The sequence below is a fragment of the Erpetoichthys calabaricus genome, chromosome 5, assembly GCF_900747795.2.
Source record: "Erpetoichthys calabaricus chromosome 5, fErpCal1.3, whole genome shotgun sequence".
Taxonomy (NCBI): Eukaryota; Metazoa; Chordata; class Cladistia; order Polypteriformes; family Polypteridae; genus Erpetoichthys; species Erpetoichthys calabaricus.
In genome coordinates, this window is record NC_041398.2 from 237,199,602 (window position 1) to 237,215,268 (window position 15,667).

General features: G+C 41.4%; 1 protein-coding gene across 1 annotated transcript in view; it reads right to left on the bottom strand.

Moving 5' to 3' along the window:
• Positions 1-15,667, bottom strand: part of LOC114652330 (uncharacterized) — a 161,152-nt gene that overhangs the window by 19,734 nt on the left and 125,751 nt on the right. The window contains exons 17-19 of the mRNA XM_028802674.2: positions 14,052-14,135; positions 6,290-6,413; positions 1,217-1,307 (exon numbers count right to left, since the gene is read on the bottom strand). Of these exons, the coding sequence (XP_028658507.1) occupies positions 1,217-1,307; positions 6,290-6,413; positions 14,052-14,135 (299 nt within the window). The remainder of the gene's footprint in view (positions 1-1,216; positions 1,308-6,289; positions 6,414-14,051; positions 14,136-15,667) is intronic.

Sequence of the window (15,667 nt, forward strand, 5' to 3'; positions counted from 1 at the left end):
CTGATAGCAGCTGGAAAGAATGGTGCTGGAAATCTTACGGTTTGGTTCTACTTTGCTACATCAGTGCCCGAGCAGCTCACCATCATAGAATTACACTTGGGATTCTTCATTACACCAGAGGGTGCTTGAGTAAAATGTGAGACCATCTATCAGAAGATTGAAGCTCAACTAGCCTTGCAACATGACAATGAACCTGAACTCACCAACTAATCCACCAAGGAAAGGCTAGAAAAAAAAAGAAATGGAGGGATCTGGAATGACCAAGACAAAGCCCCGATCAGAATCCCATCGAGATGCTGTGTGGTCTGAAGTGGGCTGTGCATGCAAGACAACCATCAACCTTCACACAGCTGAAAGAATCCTGCAGGGAGGAGTGGCAGAGATGTCAGAGACTGCCAGATAGGAAACGCCGACTTGAGAGGGCAATGCCAGCTATTAGAGCCAAGGTGGGGACTTACTTTTCCTTAGACAGAAACAGCATGTCTGGTCATTTTTTTTGTTGAAGAAATTAAATCAAATTTTCCTTTTTTTTGATTACATCACCTTTATCTACAGATACTGTTACATATGTTAAAAAAGAAGAAAAAAATATTTCATGGGGTGGACTCGCTTCTCAACACAGCTGTAACAGCACTAGTGAACTTCCAGAGCGACATGAGGAGAGGCTGATGGAGTTCATTTTTTTACACCTAATAAAAGCAAACATTAAGAGACGACTTGCCGGCAGTAATTTAAATTAGGAAGGAAATCATTTAGGTGCTGGTGGAGGTGGTGGGGTGGGGGGGTCTGTGTCTGTGCTGACTAAACCAGTAGCTTTACATTTGTTGGAAATGTTAAGTAAATGGTGTCTGTGCTCTGTGAAATGTCACCCATTTCTTAAGTTATTATATCCTTTTTTATGGGATGGACCCTCAGGCCATTTCTTTGTTAAATTTGCACAAAGCAAACCCTTGCATAAATTCATTTGTTGATGTATTCTTGTAGCTGATTTGTTTGTTCTAGCTAGGCTTCAGAAGGACACTAGTTATATCAAAGAGTATTTGCTAAGATGGGCGACGCTGGTATTTACTGTAAATACAGCAGGCTGTAGTGTTTCTCTCCATAGCAAAATGTCTTGCTTTACCTTTACCTGTTTTTTATATTATTTTCTGATAATTAAATGCATATTGCAAATAAATGTCAAACCAATTATAATGTACAATTTCCTGCATTTTACCTGAGGGTCACTACGAAGGGATGCAACCCCTCCACCACCCAAGGAGTTCCTTATAACAAAATTCAAAGCATGGATTCCGGGCAGCTCGTACCTATTAAAAGTCATAAAAGAGTCAGTCATTTCAGTTAATTGGCAAACATTACAGTCAGTGCTCAAGGACATACAATGGGATACACATAATTAGATTAGTAATCTGTCATTACAGCAGCTGCAAAAAGTATTCACCCCCCTTGGAAGTCTTCACATTTTATTATAATGCGACGTGGAATCACAGTGGATTTAATTTGGCTTTTTTTTTACACTGTTCAACAGAACAATTATTTAATGGAAAAGTGAAAACATGTCTCAGTCAAGTATACAAGTATATCCACTCTCCTCAAGCCAGGGTTTAGTAGATGCACCATCAGCAGCCATGACAACCTTAAGTCTATGTTCTTCCTTGTGGTCGAAATGTAACATATTATTAAGGAAAGAAAAATCCTCTAACAGGACAAATCAGTTAAGAGGCAGGAGAAGAACGGTTCGTGGTATTTTTTATTATTCCTCAGCAAAATGCCTTAGAGGGAGCATTCTTCAAAAGCGGTCTGTTACAGCATGGTCAGAATCCACATTACTAACCGAAGGTTGTAAACTGGATGGGCGCAGGGCTCACCGGATGTACGGACACGGCGCGCGCCTACAACGCGCTTGCGAAAGGAGTCACGGCTCAAACCAAAGGTCCATGCTGTGACAACGTGCGCGCCTACAACACACTTGCGAAAGGAGTCGCGGCTCAACCCAAAGAAAACACAGAAACGAGACTACGACCTGTGAACTACACCTGAGGTAAAGCGTGCACGCCAGGTTGTATGGCCGCCCGGACGCGACCGCCCACACCACCACATATACCCTCCATGATATGTCTTCACGCAGCAGCTTCCCACCGAGGCGCATATTGCGTTGTGGCGCTCGCCCCACAGTCAGACGCAGCGGCCTCCCAGAGTCAGTAGGTGGCCCCCAAACAACACAACGTGTTCAAGCGGTCGGTGTCAGCGAAGGCAACAGACTCACGTCTCCACAAAACAAAACCGCTTTAGTACAGATATGCCTATTGGATTAAATGACATTTCCCCAGACGCACCCGCCCTCCATGATATGTCATCCATCCACATATCGAACGGAACAGAAACTGATTGCCATTCTAGGATTTCTGATTCACTAGCGAATCGCGGGGTTTACTTGTGATCAGAGAAATAAGGAATAGAGGTTCACTTTATAAACTATTGAATTTACATAAAGTGTCAATCAATGCATACATTTACTGTGGTTGGTTCGTTGGTTTACACCCAAACGACTTATCTCTCTCTATATAAAATCCAACATCTATTTGTCTGTCTGTCCACTTTTCATGAGAGAACTACTTAACAGATTTAGATTGTGTTTTTTTCTATAATTTGCTTGAATATTCCGGTTGATTTTGCGACTCTTACACTTATCGCGCTAAGAATCATAGTTCGCTTGCAGAAGCGATATATTCAAGCTAATCTGAGAGAGACGCAGTGGGCCGAAGGGAGGGGGAAGCATGACGTCAGGAGTAGTGGGCCGGGCTGGGCCCTCCTCACTGTCCTGTTTTACTACTATGTGGGCGGAGCCATGGGGGGGGGGGGGGCTACTATAAAATAAAAGTCTATTATATTATATTCTGGTTCTTCTTATACCTTTTGAGATGAGCTACCACCCTTGCATATGCATATAACAACTGTCCATTCTGGTTCTTTACAGGACATCTGCTGATTTCTTAGTCAGTACATTTTGTTGTTCACTTGACCTTCATCTGGTCACCTGACATGCCTGCAAAGGTTTCTCACATTTATTAACCCTTTATGCTATTTCTTTAAGATGAAAGCTATGTTACCCTAAAATTACTCTTCCACACTCTATCAGCTTTGCACATCTGGTCTCTGCCGTTTCTTCCCATTCTCCTTTGCAAAACTGCTCAAGCTCTTTCAGGTGTCATGGGGATCACAAGTGAACAATCACACATTTTCAACTGGATTGAGATCTGGAGTCTGACTCGGCCACACCGTGAAGTTAACATTGTCGTTTTGAAGCCACTCCTGTGTGGCTTTGGCTTTACGCTTGAAGTCATTGTCTTACTGGAAAACAGATCTTCTCCCAAGGTGCAGGTTTCTCTCAGATTCCATCAGGTTGTACTCCAGGATTTGCCTGCATTCATTTAATTCTCAAGCGTTCCAGAGCCTGCTGCAGAGAAGCATCACCACAGCCTGATTCCTCACCGTGGCGATGGTGTGTTTTTGATAATGTGCAGTGTAACCCAGCATTTAGTCTAAAAGCTCAATTTTATTCTCTTCAGACAAGAGAACCTTCTTCCAGTGGACTTCAGAGTCTCCCACGAGCTTTCGGCTGAGATTTTCCTGTGTGTGTTTTTTCTCTCTTTAACACTCTCCCATGAAGCTGCAACCGTTGAAGCACCCAGGGCAAAAGCTGCTACATGCATGGTCTCTCCGATCTCAGCTACTCCTTCAGAGTTCTCACAAGTGTCTTGTTGGCCTCCCTCACGCATCTTCTTGCATTTTCACTAAATTTTGTAGATGGCCTGCTCTAGCAGATTTACAGCTGTGTCATACTCTTTCCATTTCTTATTGATTGATTTAATTGGACTCCCAAGGCACTTGGAGATCTTTTTGTCTCCATCCCCTGACTTGTGCTTTTCAATACGTTTTTCACAGACCTGCTCAGGGTGCTCTTTTATCTTGTTTGTGTTGGTCACAAGTTGGCCCTTCTACACACAGAAGTGCATTTATTTATTCAGGTGGGAGTTGAATTCTGTATTGCTAAGTTTGACTTGATTGTATGGAATGTTTTTTTTCTTCCAATAAAATTAAAAGAAAAAACAAATGTGCATTTTATAAGACAATCAGCTGAGACCCCACACAGAAAACCTCAATTGAACTAACTCTGTGACTTCTAAAGCCAGTTGGCAGCAACAGTGAGGATTTCATTGTGTCAAATTAAAGGGTGTGAATACTTTTTGACACTTGTGATTAATTTACACCACTTTACAGAGAGGGTGGCACAGTGGGTAGCGCTGCTGCCTTGCAGTTAGGAGACCCGGGTTCGCTTCCCGGGTCCTCCCTGTGTGGAGTTTCTCCGTGTCTGCGTGGGTTTCCTCCCACAGTCCAAAGACATGCAGCTTAGGTGCACTGGCGATTCTAATTTGTCCCTAGTGTGTGCTTGGTGTGTGTGTGCCCTGCGGTGGGCTGGCGCCCTGCCCGGGGTTTGTTTCCTGCCTTGTGCCCTGTGTTGGCTGGGATTGGCTTCCAGCAGACCCCCGTGACCCTGTAGTTAGGATATAGCAGGTTGGATAATGGATGGATGGATGGACTTTACAGAGAGTTGTTTGGTCTCTGACATTAAAGAGGATTTTTTCTGTCAGTGTCAAAAAAGACAAATCAAATCCACCGAGATTCAATGTTGTATAACAAAAAAAAAGTGAAAATCTCCAATGGGGATGAATACTTTTATAGTCAGTATATATATATAAAAAAATACAGATTAATAGGCAGAGAGAGAAAATGTCCTACCTCAGCATATAGTAATGTTATATCTACAGAGCACCAAACAAATAAAAAAAATAAATAAACCAAAAACAAACTAAACCAGAAGACTCTCCAAAAATTAGGCATGTTGGCAAAGGTTAAAGATATTTTACAAAGTAATAACTTGCCCAAAACAGTTATAGACTAGTTTAGTGCTTCACAAACTCGGTCCTGGGGACCCACTGTGGCTGCAGATTTTTGTTCCAACCAACTTTTGTTTTTAATTGAACTGCTTTTTCCCAAGTTCTGTGTTTTGGGAACAATATAGAAATTAGGAAACTAAGTTTGGTAAAATTATATATTGTGGGATCCAGGGCAGCAGCCATGGGATGAACACTACGTCCCCCGGAACACTTGGTGGCAGCCCCCCTGGGTTGCATCGGGGCCACAATTGTGGAACACCGGAAATCATCCCAGTTGGGCTCTGTGGCCACCACCAGGGGGAGCTAAACGGATTCTTGAACCCGTGTGGGCAGTGACTCAGGCACCCCCGGAAGTGCAGCCTAATTAGGCCAATCACCACCTGCAGCACTTCCGGGTGGGCAATAAAAGGAGCCTGCGGCCACTACTCGGGGCGCCAGAGTTGGGAGGAGGAGGAGGACAAAGCTGCATGGGAGGAATGGAGGAAGAATATTTTTGATTTGTTTTGTGTGGTGCTTTGTGGTACTGTGACATTCCCCACCAAGCGGAAAATAAAAAAAAAAAACCTTTTTGTTTATTTTTACACGTGCCTCCGTTGTCAGTCTGTGTTGGGTTGGGTGCCTATATAGCGCCTTTCACAGTATATATATATATATATATATATATATATATATATATATATTAAAATGTACCGAGCAGTTATTCGGGAATAATGTGTTTTTTTCTTTTTAACAATATTTTCATCTTGATTTTCATTCTACTTTTTCAGGCATTCTAACTGTTGAATTAATCCATTATTTACTAATTAGTGGGGCTGATGCTAAAGTATTTTTGATTATTTTGATTATTCTGTGTTGTCTGCTCTGCGCATTTTTAATTGTCATTAATAAGACACAACGAAAGGGGAAAACTGCACAGTGAAAGGGCAAAATATAATGAAATCAACAAAAGAGATAAGCATTTCAATCTCTAGAAAAAGCAGAAATATTTCTAAATGTCTTATAAATATAAAAATCATGCTGCTGTGCTTTTCTGAATGTAGAATAAAAGAAAAAAAACAGCAGCTAATTAAATGAGCTCAGTGTTATCAGGTGTTGTCACTGATTATGGTTCTGGTTGGAACAAAAACCTGCAGCCACAGGGGGGTCCCCAGGACCGAGTTTGGGAAACACTGGACTAGTGTATACTTTGCAAAAATTAGTATTGATTTATTTTACATATCTGGCTTTTTTGTATTCCTTCAAAACTCAGTATATAGAATAATATCAGAAAAACTCACTGTATCAGTAGCAATGTGGAAATGAATTTGAACCGAGTAAAAGTTTAAAGTTACCTTGAAACATACGGTGCTGTAGTTACGTCCTTCTTTATCAGATGTTGAAAATATTCTTCCACTGCGTGAGCCGTCAGGGTTTTCTTTAAATATGGGTAATAAAGGGGGTGACGTGCTATGACACCTGCAAACAATAACAAATGATTTTCTTCCTTTGACAGCAACACACTATTCTTCATCTTCTGTTCGCAGCCATCTTTTTAAGTTAACAAGCAGTCAGATCAGGCAGTGTAACCGTGCGGATGTACAGATGCTGTTCTGATATCTATTGGTGCTTAGCTGTTAGCTTTTTCACCGTCTTTGGAACTCACTTAGCCCACAGAGTGGATTCAGATGATATTCAGATCCCCCCCCCCCCCCCCCCCCCCCTCTCTCTCTGCACATATTACTGTGCTGTAGGTTTAACTTGAAATGGACACATCTGCAATTTTCCCCCATCAATTTAAACTCAATAACCCGTAATGATAAAATGAAAATATGTTTTAAGAAAGGTTGGCAAACTTATTTAAAATTAGAAACTGACACTGCTCAATTTTTAGGGATGTTGAGTAAAAAATGTTTAAATGTTTAACCAATTTGAGGTTAAAAAAAGACGGTGCGTACTTAAGCCCCACCTCCTCCTAACCTTACGGCAAATCACAGCGCACTTACAAAGAACTGTGGTGGGCTGGCACCCTGCCCGGGGTTTGTTTCCTGCCTTGCGCTTTGTGCGGGCTGGGATTGGCTCCAGCAGACCCCCATGACCCTGTAGTTAGGATATAGCAGGTTGGATAATGGATGGCTGGATGGACTTTACAAAGAAAACACTTTCAAGGCAGTATTCCTTGTCAAGCAGCAGGACAATTCTATAAATCAAATTTGCACAAGTGAATGAAACGACAAAGTGGCCTCTGACAGACCCTAGTGAAGTGGGTTTTGACAGCCTTCCTTGCTGGTCCTCCCCGTTTTGCGCGCCCTAATGTCACACACAATCAGAATTTATTAATGCAGTAAGTGTACCCTTGCTGCCGATTACATGATGTTTATCATAATTTTTAACAGTTCTTAATGCCAGTGGGCACGTGCTGTTTTTGTCATTGTAAGCACTGATGGCGTTGCTTATTCTGCTTACAGGCACATTGGTAGGTCGGCGCTGCACAGACAGGTATATTATATTGCTCAGCATGTAACTTTTCATAAAAGAAAATTATATGAATTTTAAAATGTGTCAAAAACCAAAGGGCTTGTGTTCTAACAGTTTTTTCTTAGTGTTGTTTTAGTAAATCCAGTTCAGAGTATGTAGAATTTCTAAGCAAAGGAGTGATTGTTATTTCAAAGATGGTCAACTGCTTGTTTGGGTGGTAAGCACCCTGCATGGAAACTAAGAACGTTTTTCTCTACAATGTGTAAAAAGGTTGTATCTAGCGTCACGCAAAAGCACACAGAGGACAGCTTAAGGGCTTTGGTGACATTAATTGTCCGCTGTCCCACGGGTTGCCAACTCTATGATAATGCCTTCAGTTCCTCTCCCCGATTGTTGGCTTTCCCACCGCTGACATCACTTCCGGTGTCCTCCACCTGACAGAAACTTTCTTAACCGGAAGAACCGCCATCTCTGGTAGTCCTATTCAAACTCCTGACTGAAAAGACTTTTATTTCTCGTTTTTCTTTTTTTTGAAACGACAGTTATATGGGATTAGCTTGTGGATGCCCCGAAACCTCACGCTGTCTTTGCTTTGTTGTCACACTAGCTGAATAAAGTTTGCCTTATCCACTGTTCAGATTCCTTGTTTTACTTTATTCCCCTTTTTTACACGTTAAATTGAAATGGCTAGAAACAAACAAAAGCAGGCAGAATCGAGCCACTTTATCAGCCACTTTGTGTCTGCCAAGCGCGTGCACAGCGAGTGGCCAAAATGAGAAAAGAGAGGCTGTAATACCAAACAGGAGAACACATCTCCTAACGGACCCCAGCTCCCAGCATTTAAGCATCAACCATCTATATTTGCAGAAAATGTGGAATAAATTGCAGAGAGTTTGTGACGTTCCAGAGATTGTAGACGTTTTCCATTCTTTGAGACACTTGATAGATACGGGCACCGGGTGCTAACTTGAGACTTTTTTCCTCCCAGGATAGGCCCCAACTCCTGAAAACCCCCAATCTGAGCAGTAGGTAACATGAATGAAAGAATGAATGAGCCGTTTTGTTTTGGTGAAGAATTCTATAGATGAAGCTGATTTTAAAAAGTAGCATTATTTAAATTGATAAAGGATTCGGGACCGGAAAGGTTCAAGGAGGTCAAGCTAGTTAAATCTGAACAGCACCAGATGAATCCCGAGAGGAGGGCTGAATGATTACGATGATTACGTGAGTGGCTGTCTCATGTGGCACACCAAACACACACACACACACACACACACACTCTGGAAGGGTTTTCTTCAGTTTAACGGCCTAATCTGCTGAATTTGCTTGTTATTCCTAATCAGGCACTCATTGGAAAAAAGATTCCGGTGGACTGGTTATAAAATTTTGTAATGTGGGTTTTCTTCACTTGCTTATTCAGCTGCCTGACATTTATTTTTAATTGTTTTTAAAACACTGGTGGCAATGCTGGGATCTTGTTTTTTTTTTTTTTTTTCATTCAATAAAATGCCTCCCTTGTCACGTGCATGTCCCCCTTTCTCATCTTATTCACACGCGGGAGCGGTTTAGAATAAATGAATGAAAGGCCTGTTTGAAGTGATGGCCCGAGGAAAAGCGAGAGACAGCTGCCTGACTACCCACTCGCTGTTCACAGAGGCTTTTTTGTTTAAGTTTTGGCCACATGTGCCTAGAATACCTGCTTGGTTGTAAAGAATGTCTCCACTGTCGCATTTTAATAAGAGAAAACAGGAAGAAGAAAAGTGTGATAAAAAAAAAAAAGTATTTGCTCAATTGGAAGTTTTTACATTTTATTGTTATGCGACATTGAATCACAGTGGCTGTTTTGGCACAGATGCACCTTTGGCAGCCATGACCACCTTGACTCTGTGTTCTCGGCTCTCTTTCCCTATCGGCTTTGCACACCTAGTCTTTGCCATTTCTCCCCACCTCGCCCCCCAAATTCATATTTGCAGAACTGCTCAGGCTCTGTCAGGTTGCATGTTGATTGTGAGTGAGGAGCTTCTGTCAACTCCAGCCATACATTCTCAATTGCACTGAGGTCTGGACTCGGACTCCAGGATGTTAATATTGTTGTGCTGAAGCCATTCCTGTGTAGATATGGCTTTGTGCTTGGGCTTGTTGTCTTGCAGGAAAACAAAACCTTCTCTCGAGGCACAGGTTTCTTGCAGATGTTTTCCTGTCATTCATTTTACTCCCACAAGCCACAATCCAGGGCATCCCGACAGCATGACACTGCCACCACAATGCTGCATGGTGTGCTTATAACAATATTCAGTATTTGCTTTACACCAAACATGGATGCTCAGTTTTGGTCTCATCAGATTATAGAACCTTCTGGCTCACTCCCCAGTCTCCACTGTAGCTTCTGGAAAAAGGTGGGACTGGTGAAGCACCCATGGAGTAGTAGAGGTCTACACAGTGTCTCTACTCTCAGCCACTATAGCTTGTAACTCCTTCCAAATTCTTAGAGGTCTCTTGGTGGCCCATCCTCACTGGTCCTCTTCTTCTTGCACAGTCACTCAGTTTTTGTGGATGGCCTGCTCATGGCGGATTTTCAGCTGTGTCTCTTTCCATTTCTTAATGGTCAATTTATCTGGATATTCAGTGACTTGGATATTTTCCTGCCTCCATCCCCTGACTTCGGGTGTTCTTTTGTGTTTATTGTGTAGGTTAGGCCATGATACTGACTCGCCACAAGTTAGCCATTCCTCTTTCAGGTGCATTTATATGACAGTAAACTGTGACTTGGGCGGCACGGTGGCGCAGTGGGTAGCGCTGCTGCCTCGCAGTTAGGAGACCCACCCGGGTCCTCCCAGCGTGTAGTTTGCATGTTCTCCCCGTGTCTGCGTGGGTTTCCTCCGGGTACTCCAGTTTCCTCCCACAGTCCAAACGCATGCAGGTTGGGTGCATTGGTGATTCTAAATTGTCCCTAGTGTGTGCTTGGTGTGTGTGTGTGTGTGTGTGCCCTGTGGTGGGCTGGCACCCTGCCTGGGGTTTGTTTCCTGCCTTGCGCCCTGTGTTTGCTGGGATTGGCTCCAGCAGACCCCCGCGACCCTGTAGGTAGGATATAGCGGGTTGGATGATGGATGGATAAACTGTAACTACTTGAGTACCAAAAGGTGAGCTACTTGAACTAATTATGTGACTTCTAAAACTAACTTGCTACTTGCTACATATTCTGGCCCTCACCCCCGGGAGGAGCTCTCCCGACAGCATGGACGTGCCCCGAATTCCAGCAGGGCCTCATGGACTTTGGGGACCACCGGGAGTCGCTGTAGGGAGGCTCGTGGACTCTTATGTGCCCTATAACCTGGAAGTACGTCCTGGTCACGTGAACAGGAGAAATGACGTACTTCCAGGTTGAAGAAAAGGACTTTTACCCTGACCCGGAAGTAATAAGGACTTGTGGACTGTTGGGCAGGAACACCTCCGGGTCAGGGGGTATAAAAGGGCTCTGGGAAAGCCCAGACACTGAGCTGAGCTGGGAGGTAGGGTGGTGAAGTGTCTGGGAGAGGAGGATTGATATTTGTAATTGGATTATTGATTTATATGAGTAGTGTGGAGTGGAGGGTGCTTTGTGCACGTAATTATTGTACAATAAATAATAATTGTATTTTTACCTGGTGTTTGGAGTGGTACCTGAGGGTTCAAGAGGTCGATAAATGCCTCTACTGCTACAAAGCCTTTGCTGTGTACCTTTTACTTTATACTTGGAGTTGTTGGCTTTGGCTGTTAAACAAATCTTCAGCGGAGGCGCAGGTTTCTTTCAAACGTTTTCATCCAGGACTTCACTGTACTCCCTTTATCCTCGCAAGCCTCCCAGAGCCTGCGGCAGAAAAGCATCACCATAGCATGATGCTGCCACCGCAGTGCTTCATGCTGGGAATGGTGTGTTTTTGATAACGTAGGCAATGTAAAAAGGCATTTACTCTGACGGTCAAGATGCTCACCTTTATTCTCATCAGACCATAGCACCTTCTTCCAGCTGACTTCTGTCAGAGTCCAACCGAGATGTCATGATCTTTTTTTTTTTTTTTTACTTTCTCGTATACAAAGTATAGGGAAAGTATTGGAATTGTCCAAAAATTCAATGTCGAGATTTTGACGAATCTCGATGTTTTAGACCTCCCCGAGTCCAAAAATGCCATCTTTGGAATTCTGTCTGTGTATCTGTCTGTGTGTGTGTATGTAAACACGATTACCTGAGTACGCTTTCGCTTTGGTCAACCAAATTTTACATACAAGTATTTGGTACAAAACGTAGATTTCTATCAACTTTTGAACTATTTCCTGTAACTGGAAGTGGTACTTTACCTGAAACGTTTCCCAGAAATATTAAAAATTTGATAATTTCATATCATATTTTGGTAAAGCACCACACTCTATGCATTTTTGTCTCTGCATTTTTTCAAAAAAACGACCAGTTTTCGAGATAATCCCAATTTTCCGTTTGACGTTCAAATGGTAATACATGCATATTTGAGAACGTTTTTGCTGTACATAAACGAAATTTCGTGTACAAGTATGACATTATACATATTACTTAAGTCTACGGCAACTTTTGACCCACTCCCGCTTACTGAAAGTGGTAATTTACCTGAATTGCTTGTCAAAATAAAATTATCATGGCAAATTTTCAATATAGGTATTATGGTAAAGCAAATCATTTTGGACACGTTACACTTTCTCAGAAAGCAGGCAGTTTTCTAGATAATTTAAATTTTTGAAATTAAAACGTGTGCATACCAGCAGTGAAATTTGGTGCGTCATGCATAAACACCAGGTGTTTAGGTCCCACTACAGTGCATAAGTACGGCAAATTGATGCCATTTGAAAGGTGCTTCATTTACATTTTAAAATATTATGCCAACATAGAACCCTTAAAAATAATAAGGTAAATAATAATATGACCGTTTTTTTGGTGTACCCATATGAATGACTCATCCCTATATCTGAGTTTACGAGAAAGTCGAGGGGAGGTCACTCCTGATTTTTTAAACATGTCTTTCTCTTGACCACTTTCCCAGCCCACATGGGTAACAGATGTTATCTGTACATTTTCTTCAGTCTTATTGAGTGTAGCTTGTAACTCCTTCAGAGTTCTCATATGTCACTTGGTGGCTTCCCACACTTGTCTTCATCTTTACTGATCACTTAGTTTGTGCACGGCCTGCTCAGCTGTGTGATACCCCTTCCATTTCTTAATGATTAATTTAACTGGACTCCAAGGATATTTAGTGGCTTGGATATCTTCTGGTCTCCACCCTCTTCTTTGTGCTTTTCCATCAACTTTTCACAGCATTGCTTGGTGTGTTCTTTTGTCTTCATTGTGTAGGTTAGCCCACCATACTGACTAAGCAAAGACTGGCCCTTCCACAATCCGGTGCATTTCTACTACAATCAACAGAAACCCCAGACAGGTGACCTCCATTAAACTCATTCTGGGACCTCTAATACCAATTGGCTGCATTGGAGTGTCACATTAGTATTTATGCGTTACTCAGTTAATTGTGTTTTATAGTTTTAATTAATTTAGACCACTTTACAGAGATCTGTTTTTCTCTTAAAATGAAAGAGTCCTTACAGACATTAAAAAGCTTCTTTTTTTCTGTTGATCAATGTAAAAAGGCCCTCATTAAATCCATGGAGATTCAATGTTTTATAACAATAAAATATTATAACAATATAATGTTATAACAATACAGTGTGAAAACTTCCAACTTTTTATAGACACATTAGTTTTTTGTTTTGTTTTTTAAGTAAAATATACTTTATGTTCTACATTCAGAATTTCAAACCTGCATCTTTGGTGCAGTGCCTTTTGGGGTCTGTCTGGAGTTTGCTGCATCTGAGCTGTTGATCGCCAATTATGTAGATACATTTGTCTTGATAATCCATATGTCTGACATAGCAGCAATAGCTCAGAATGTTTTCAGAGAGCTGTGGGAGAGGTGGACTCTGGTGACGGTGCTGTGTGTAGCAGGAAATAATCAAAACCTGACTGCAGTCACCCCCAGGCTTTAAATCATTAACAGAAGTTCTCAATGAGCAAATTACATGGATGTTTTAAAGAGGAATCTTATTGGATAACTGAGCTCGTATGAAACGTGAGTCAGAACACATGCCGGAAAAGTTGGGAGTCGGGCAAAAAATAGTTAAAAAGAAATTTAGAGTTAATGCTGAACCAGGTAACAGTGGACATAATTCAGAAAGCCAGCTGTGCAGAGAGAAACCAAAGAAACCAAATGAGAACCTCGGCATAACACACAGGCACAACATGGTAGGCATCCCAGTTCGGGTTCAAAACGGGGGCAAGAACTGGGAGGCAGCAATACCACCTGCTATGCCCTCCATATGTACCCTGTGTGGCAGCACTGAAAACTTTGCCATTCTACATGCACCCCTAAGCACAGTCACAGCAGACTCTTTTTAGAGTCATCTTTTGTAACAATTGTGAGGATTATTCTGATTAGCTATTACAATGTCTTTTTTCTTTTTAGGGAAAACATTTTGGCCACTTTCATCAAGATATCCCTTAAGATCGCTTTGATTTGAGAACTGAAGTGAACTGAAGTGAAGTGAGTGCACATTTTTGAGACGTTACTCACAATAACTTACCGATATTAGCAGTGTCACCTTTATCTCCACTTCTTGTATAGGCAAGGTCTTCTAATCTGTATTTATGTGGACCACTTGGTAAGTCTAAAAGAATAAATGTTTAAAAGAGATTATTTTTTAAACACATGTAGTTTCATATATGCAACTGTGACCACATAAAAGTAGATATGAAAAGTGGACTTGACAGGTGAGAATGAATAAATGAGAACTTGAAGAAAACCCCACATAGACACCAGTTTAAAGGGTAATAACATTTTACTGAGTAATGCATTTAACAATTTTTAAACAAGCAAGTTATGGACCCCTGACATCACATGTAAGGGAGATAATAAAATACTTAGGGGTTTTTGGTACATTTTCACGGTTTATTTAGCATTTTGTGTTCAAGATTGATGGTCATCGCTTATTCTAGCCCAAATGGAAGTGTCCCAACTTAATCGTAACAACAACATTTATTTCTATAGCACATTTTCATACAAATGATGTCACTCAAAGTGCATTACAGGATGAAGAAAGAAAGAAACAAAATATATAAGAATATATAAGATAATAGAATTAGAGAACACTAATTAACATAGAATAAAAGTAAGTATGGCCAGGGAGGACAGAAAAAACAAAAAAAAAACTACAGACAGCTGGAAAAAAAAATCTGCAGGGGTACCAAGGCCACGAGACCACCCAGCCCCTCTAGGCATTCTACCTCACATCAATGGCCTCACAATCAGTTCTCATTGTACTCGGGGTTCACATGGAAGAACGTGATGATGACGGTCATGTGGACTTCTGGCCTTTAATCCATCAATGTAAGGTTAAATCTTCACTTATCCAATATTTTTAACGTGATTAGTTTTTCTCGTTGCAGTAATTTACAAAGGTATGGCACTGCGCTCTCTGGTGCACACATTGTCTTGCTAACTGTATAGCAGTGGGCCTTGGGGGTCAGCAGTTGACCCAATGCTCACAGACTTTGGGGCTGTAAATTTTGACTTAGAATTAATAATATATATTATATATATATATATATATATATATATATATATATATATATATATATATATATATATATATATTAGATGTTTAGTTATTTTAAAAGTCAAAATATTACTGACAGGGCATGCAACACTGCATTATAAGGACAGCAATATGGAAACATACAAGCACTAAAGGTACAAGGCCTTAAAAAAGCAAATAAAGGGCTAAATGTCAATACTTGGATAAACTGGAGACACTTTATAGCAGCAGTAATGATTCATACAAATTTTGGAAGGGTTTAGACAGGCTTACATATTACAAAGTCATCCACATTTTACACCAGTTGTATTTATTAATGGATAACACAATTTTTCCTCATTGACTAGGGAAGAAGCTCAATGCTGTTTCTTCCTGACGTCCCAGACTAAATACTTGCACTCTCTAATTTGTTATTTCTATACATTATTATTTATCTGTCTATTGACTGATTGTAAAATGTGCCCTGTGAGTCTGTACACATCTTGACGCCCCCACACTCTCCTTGATCGTGGACTACCTGGCCAACAGACTGTTAGGCTGAGGGACTGTGTGTCAGAAATGGCGGTGTGTAATACTGCCCTGTCTCCCTTCCTGTTCACCCTTCA